Source organism: Cervus elaphus, chromosome 9 (genome assembly GCF_910594005.1).
Source record: "Cervus elaphus chromosome 9, mCerEla1.1, whole genome shotgun sequence".
NCBI classification, from domain to species: domain Eukaryota; kingdom Metazoa; phylum Chordata; class Mammalia; order Artiodactyla; family Cervidae; genus Cervus; species Cervus elaphus.
The window spans coordinates 23,590,000-23,596,851 of NC_057823.1; the positions used below are offsets into that span (position 1 = coordinate 23,590,000).

General features: G+C 59.4%; 1 protein-coding gene across 1 annotated transcript; it reads right to left on the reverse strand.

The window, feature by feature from the left end:
• Positions 1-4,354: 4,354 nt before the first annotated feature.
• On the reverse strand, positions 4,355-6,471 carry GADD45B (growth arrest and DNA damage inducible beta). The gene is made up of 4 exons (XM_043912078.1): positions 6,202-6,471; positions 5,994-6,095; positions 5,375-5,597; positions 4,355-5,108 (listed from the first exon to the last, which is right to left on the reverse strand). Exons 1-4 carry the CDS (start codon positions 6,243-6,245, stop codon positions 4,995-4,997), a joined length of 483 nt encoding a protein of 160 aa, XP_043768013.1. The 5' UTR covers positions 6,246-6,471; the 3' UTR covers positions 4,355-4,994.
• Between the last annotated feature and the right edge of the window lie 381 nt (positions 6,472-6,852).

Consider the following 6,852-nt stretch of genomic DNA (forward strand, 5'->3'; position numbering starts at 1 on the left):
GAAGTCTCTCCAGGCTGCTCTAAATGCCTTGCATATTTTCACTCATTTAATGCTCACGACACCGGGCACTCCTATTCATGTGCCCATTGTACAGATAAGGAAATTGAGCCCAAAGAGGAGAAGCAATTTTCCCAAGGGCGTGGCCTCCACAGCATTCCAGCTTCCCTGACAAGGTGGTGTCACTGTGTCTGGCAGGGCCCCAGCCCTTGGCAGGTCAGTATGTGTGTTCTTTAGGGACAAAACAGTCTGTCCCAGGTCACCCAGATGACCAATGGGTCAATCTCTGGTTATTCATGAGTCCTGATCTGGCCTTGAATCTTCACTCCAGGAGCACTGAGGGTCCCACGAGGGGCTTGGCCATGAGGGGTCTAGTCGGGGTGGAGGGAGGAGAGAGGTGAGAAAAACACAGACGGTAAAGAATCTGCCCACAGTGCAGGAGACCCAGGTTTGATCCCTGGGTGGGGAAGATCCCCTGGAGGAGGAAATGGCAACCCAATCCAGTATTCTTGCCTGGAGAACTTCACGGACAGAGGAGCCTGGCGGGCTACAGTCCATGGGATCACAGTGTCGGACATGACTAACACACACACCCAGCCCAACTGAATCTGCAGCCTGACCCGGAGACAGTTAAGGCATAGGGGGTGGCAGGATGAAGTGTCATTCCAAACCCTCCAAGACAGGGGTGAGGTAGGGGAAGCAGATGGAACCAGGAGACAGGCTTTCAGCAGTCCTATCTGCCTGGAGGGCTTCCCTGAGCAGGAGGCAGGTGAGGTGAGGGTATGTGGGTGTTAGCTTGCGGAAAGGGAAGGACAAAGGGTTCTGGGCAGAGGTTAGAGGGCCAGGTGTGCAAGCAGCCACTGGACCCAGGGTGGGTGTGCAATGACGCATGCCAGGGGTGGGGTGGGACGCCTCCGCAGATTCTGGGCTTCAGGGAGGTGCTAGTGCTGCTGGGGTCCCAGGGACACAGGGCGGGCAATACAAGTTCAAACTTTGGCAGGGACACAGCCTGCAAAACGGATGAGCCCCCAGATACCATGTAGGTGAGAAAAGTAAGACACAGAAGGCCATAGAACGTGTGATTCCATTTCTACGAAACGTCCAGAACAAGGAAATCCACAGAGATAAAAGAGTGGATTCGTGATTGTCAAGTCTAGAGGAGGATGGGGGTGACAGCTAATGCGTGTGTGAGTGTAGGTACCCTGAGAGGACCGTGCACCCCAGTCAGGCATGTGCCCAGCTGGGAAAGAGTGCTGGCCTGTACCCTCTGGCTCCTGGTACCCAGCCCTCAGCAGTGGCAGCCTCGGCGAGGGGGTACCTGCAGCAGTGGCCAAGCCTTGGTGACCTGTGGCCCCTCCACCCTGAAATCTGGTGGGGGCAGGAGTGTATTGGGGTGCCACACGCCTGATCCCTGTATCCCTGGGTTTTTAAGACTCCTGGCCAAGCCCGGGCTCCTGCACGCTGGGCCTCAGGTTCTCTTCTGGAAGATAGAACAACAGCATCGTCCTCAGTGGACAGTGGTCAAGTTTAAGGGTGTTTGCATGCAGAGAAGACTGAATCAACGAGCTGCTGTTAACTCCTCGGAACAGCTGTTGGGTTCCGGGTTCCGTCAGAAAGACTCAATGCTTTTTTTAACGACAGCAGCAGCGATAGTAGTAATAACAATAATGGGAGAACTAGTGTGAGAACGTAAGAGCCATGACCTTGAACGTTCCCATGTTCGCGCAGTGGCAGCCGAGTTCAAAGCCTCGGTTCGCCTCTCCTAGGAAACCACGCCCCTAGTAAGTCAAGCTCATGTGAAAAGCCACGCCCCCTACGAGCCTTCGGTTCTTCGCCTGCAAAGACCCAAATATCCGAAGTTTAAATCAAACCGGGTCAGGAACACTGCCCGCGGAGAAGCAGAGGGACAAATCAGCTAATCCTCTCATGATTTACCGGTTTTGGTCCCCAGGGGATTTCCTCTCTCTCTCTCTCTCTCTCTCTCTCTCTCTCTCTGTTTGCATCCGAGTTAAAAATACATTGCTTGAAAATATTCTTCATCTTGCCGACTGAGTTTTTGGGCGCTTGCTGCCTTAAATTTTGCACGGAAAGTGTGTGCCGGTCGCCTCACCCTAGTCTCGGCTCTGCTAATTCACAGGATGGCCGTGCGAGGATTAAAGGAGACGATTCTGGAAATGCAGGGGACATAATAACAGTGCTGATAACAGCCCTCGTCGTAATAATGGGTAATCCTCTTAATACATTCTGTGTCAGGGAAGCTAATCTGAGGAATATATATTTCGTTTAACCTCAGCAATTTATGAGGCAGGCAGGTAGCATTATTATTCCCCCTTTTCAGAAAGGGAAACTTGAAAGGCACAGAGAAGTTAAGGTACCAGCTCAGGGTCACACAGCTGAGGTCCCACCCATGCCCTGCGTCTCCTTGGAGCCCAGGGGCCCGGGATCGTGCCCCAACTGCACAGGAGACTTAGGGAGGAGAGGGTCAGAGGTCATAGGACCCTTAAGTGTGGCCAAGGTCAGGACGGCGACAGAGCGGTCCACACCCACGGGCGGAGCCAGCGGGAGCTTTCCCACAAGCTGACCCAACTGGGGGATCTCCAGCTCAGCTCTGGGACAACGACCCCCCATACACACACCTTAGTCCTTCCGCATCGCGCCGTGCCCCTCGCCCCACACTGAAGCCTCGGCCTCTGCTCCCTCTCCCCTCTCTGGGCCCTATCTCAGGGATCCTTCTCCCCATCCCCCCTACCCCCTCACAGGCCACCTCCATCACGCGGGCCTTCCGTCCCCTCACCTCCCAACTCCAGTAGGAACCCCCTCCCTTCTCCCCTCGGACTGTTGGCTCTTCCTCCACCCGCTCAAGTCTTCTCTCTCACTTCGAGCGCCCACCCACTACAGGGATTCCTCGGCCCTTCTCCCCCTCCCGCTCAGGGTCCTCGCCCCACACCCCTTTCTCTTCAAACTCCCATCTCCACCCCCCAAGGGCTCCAGTCTCTCCACTTACAGAACCTCCCCTCCCCCAACCCCCACAGGGATTCTTTTCAACCCCCCTTAGACCCGCTGGACCCCCCTCCTCTCCCGTAGGCTACCCACCACACCCCTCTTGCTCTCCCTCCCCGCGAGCCGGGTATCTCCTCTAAGCACCTCCCCTCCCCCACCTCCTACTGGGATTCCGCCCCCTCCCCTGTGCTGGGTGAGGGTGTCCTTACTCTCTCAGGGCTGCTTCTGCGACTCCTCCACCCCCCAGATCTCCCCTCCAGGAGGGATCCCCGCCCCGCTCCCACCTACTCCCCTCCGGGACTTCCCCCTTGCTCTTTCACTCCCCCATCCTCCCGCGGCGGGGCTCCCCCCAGCCCCGTGACTCCCCCGGGGCCGTCGGGGTTTTCCTCACGCGCCCACGTGGGGCTCCGTGGAAAGGTCGCGGCCTGGGCTGGTCCCCGCGTCGGGTCGCGCCCCCCCCCCCCCACCTGGTTCCCAGGCCCGAGGTGCCAGGCTGAGGAGAGGGCGTCTTGCACAGGTGTCTCGAGCCCACTCCGCAGGCTCCGGGCGGACAGACTGAAGCTGGAGCTCGAGCCAGGCTGCGCTCCTAACCGCCCCCCTCCCCCGCCCGCCGCAGGGGTCACCCACTTGAGACTTTGGGAGAACCAGGAGGTGGCCGGCCAGGCCTCACAGTTTCGATTTAGAGGCAAAACGTAGCCGGGTGCCAAGCCCAGCTGGACCGGGAGCACGACTTCCTGGGGTATTTTTCTGCTTGTTGTTTTTAGTTTGAGGAATGAAAAAAAATTTTTTTCTTCAGTGGCGTGAAAGGTCCATCCTAGGAAGGAGCAGACTTGAGTGGGGGGTGCCCTCTGGGGGATCCCCAAAGTTCTCCTTGCTAGGCCTGAGCCCAGGGGCAGCTCTGAGCTCCAAGCCCACCTCGTTGTGTGGTCACAGGTGGCCCCTTGACCTCTCTGGAGCTGGGCTGCGGTGGCAGCTGAACAGGCAGGGGCTGCAGCCAGCCCCCTAGGGGTGCGTCTTCATGTGCCCAGAACCTGGGGTTGGCTCCAGCACCGCCAGTAACAGCAGCCGCACGGCGGCCAGGTTTCGTAATAAACCGGTCTGTTAATTGCTACGGGGCAGGAGGAGGGGAGAAGAAAAAAAAGAGGCAAAGATTTGTTGGACTTGGGTGGCGCCGGCTGCAGAGAGAAGAGGCACTGTTTTTGCAAGGAGCCTGGAGCGGCTAACTCGGACTTAAGTAACACTTCCTGGTGAGCCTGCGGGGGGGGGGGGGTGCAGGGGTACACTGCTGGAGTGCGGGGGCGGGGGTGGGGGGACCTGGTCCCTCACAGAGGCTGGACTGCAAATACACAAGAACCCAGAAGCTTTAAAAATTTATTACAAGGCCATCATAGTAGAAGTAAAAATATATGTATCTGTAAGCTTCCCCTCTGTCTTTCAGTGGTTCAAGTAACAAGTGCAAGTAACAAAATAGATTGTCAATATATTGAGTTTGCAAGCTGGGAGTTCATGGGTACAGAGCAACACGAACCCCTGCTCCCAAGTCCCAAAGTATTGTCCTGGCCGGGCTGCCGACCCTCGGCCAACCAAGGCCCGTTTTTTGCAGATGTCAGCTCCGATCTCAGGAAGGGTGGGGGCTGCAGTCAGTCCCACCCCACCCCCGAAGTGTGGAGCCCAGGCCCTCCTCGGTGGGGACTGCAAGCAGCTCCCCGGCTCCTGCGTCTGCTCTGTCACCAGGCCTGAGCTCCCGGGTCCCCTCTCCTGCTGGCCCGGGTCCTGTCTTCTCCTCACACAGTGGCCGCCGCTGGCCCCCAGCTCCAGGCTCCCCGCCCTGGGGCGGCCGCGCACTCCCTCTCCTGTCTTCAGTCTCCAGCGATCCTGCCCCCGATGGTCTCACGGGTTGGGTTGTTGGGGGGGGTTGTTCTGGGAGGGAGGGGGGGTCAAATATTTATGTGGTTTTGTGTTTTCGGCAGCAACAGTTTCCGATGCCCGGCGGGGTCTCAGCGCTCCTGGAGGGAGATGTAGGGGACCCACTGGTTGTTCCCTCTACTTTCTTCGCAGTAACTGGCCACCTCCACCAGGCCGTGGCTTTTCCAGGTGTCTGTGTGAGGGTTCTGTGGGAGGGCGAGAAGAGCGGGTTCAGCAGGAGCCCCCAGGAGTGGGTGGGGAGTTTCCCTCTCCCAGGGCTCCCATGGGGAAAACAGGCTGGCTCAAAATAACTCGATGGGTGAAGAGGCCTGGAGGCCAGCGGGTTGCCCACGGGACATGCCAAGCGTGGCTGAGCGCTGAGCTGGTGCACACCGCCAGCTCCACTTTGTTGACAAACACGGGCCCAGGTGCCGGGTGGGGGTGGGGCGGGGCGGAGGCCCAGTTTGCTCACCGTGACCAGGAGACAGTGCAGGTCCCGGGCCTCGGTGGTGCCCTGGGTCTCGGCCGGCTCGCCCAGCAGCTGTGCCAGGCGCTGCATTCCAGACACCCGCACGATGTCGATGTCATTGTCGCAGCAGAAGGACTGAATGAGCGTGAAGTGGATCTGCAGGGCGATGTCGTCCTCCTCCTCCTCGTCGATGGCCAGGAGGCACAGGACCACGCTGTCGGGATCCCTGAGGGGACAGAGGGGGATGGGTGGATCAGCTGGGGACTCGGAAGGGCCCCCCTTCCCGTGCGGCGGGGAGTTTGCAAAAGCAGAGAGCAACTGCAGGTGTGCAGGGGATGGCGTCTGCAAGCAGATGGTGGGGTGGGGGAGAAGATGCTCGGTTCAAAGGCCGGCGGGGGTGGGGGGTAGGTCAGGGACACAAACAGGCGACTGTTTGCAAGTGATGTAGCCCCAGCATACTGCAGCCTCCACGCCTCAAAAAAAACAAGCAGAAAGGTCCCCAACCCACAATGGGGACACTTGGGGGTGTCCCAGACCCATGCAAGAGAGGGGTGCAGCAGGGAGATTGCAGAGCGGAGGGGGTCCCCACCCGCGCCCAGCCGGGAGACAGAGTCTGACTCACACATTCATCAGCTTGGCCGACTCGTACACCCCCACGGTGAGGCGGTCCTGGCGCTGCGCGGCCACCAGCAACTCCTCCACCGCGGCGCTCACCGTCTGCATCCTGGGGCCAAGGAGAGCTGAAGTCAGCACCAGGCCAGGCACGGGGCGCCCCGTCCCCGCCCGGCCCAGCCCGGCCGACCTCAGGCGGCGGGGGCGCCGCTACTTACTTCTGCGCCGCGTTGTCGCACGCCACGAGCTCTTCCAGTGTCATGTTGCAGTTATAATCCACAGTGGAAAACAGCCTCACGACAGGTTCAAGGAAAAAAATGCAATATCCAAGGCTGGAGAGCCAAAGCCTTCCCACGGAGACCAAGCGTTCGTCAAGACCTTCGGAAAGCAGCGAAACCCACCCCAAAAAAGGCGGAAAAAATTGCAAGTGTCTCAGCAAGAATAATCCAAGTAGCAACTGCAAAAGATCCGAGTCCTCGGCGTCAGCGATCTGAGTTTGCGGGGACAGGCACCGTATTTTATAGACAAAGAAGTTGGTGGGGGCGTGGCCCCAGTGACCCGTTCGCCCCTCTGATTGGACAAAACACAAAGGCGAGAGAAATTCGCGCTGCGGTTGGCCAGCGGCGGGGAGGGGGCGGGGCGCCGCGAGGGGGTGCCCCACGTGGGGGAGAGAGCCCGGAGGAGGGCGCCGGGGGGGTGGAGCGGGGGGGAGCTTGAGTGCCAGAAAAGAAAAAAAAAGCAGAAGTTTTCTCCTGATTTCCCGGCAGCCGCGCCGCGTTTCGGGGCGCGCGCGGGATTTCCAGCGCGCGAGGCGGCCCAGACTTTCGGGGGGGGCTGGAATCCCCTCCCGGTCCCCGGAGAGTCCCCGG

Bases quoted from the DNA above. Each gene is read 5' to 3' on its own strand.
- GADD45B (XM_043912078.1), bottom strand. From the start codon at position 6,245: ATGACACTGGAAGAGCTCGTGGCGTGCGACAACGCGGCGCAGAA. The intron at 5,598-5,993 runs GTGAGTCAGACT...CTGTCCCCTCAG, and splicing joins TCGGCCAAGCTGATGAATGT to GGATCCCGACAGCGTGGTCC. The intron at 5,109-5,374 runs GTGAGCAAACTG...GCCCTCCCACAG, and splicing joins TGCACTGTCTCCTGGTCACG to AACCCTCACACAGACACCTG.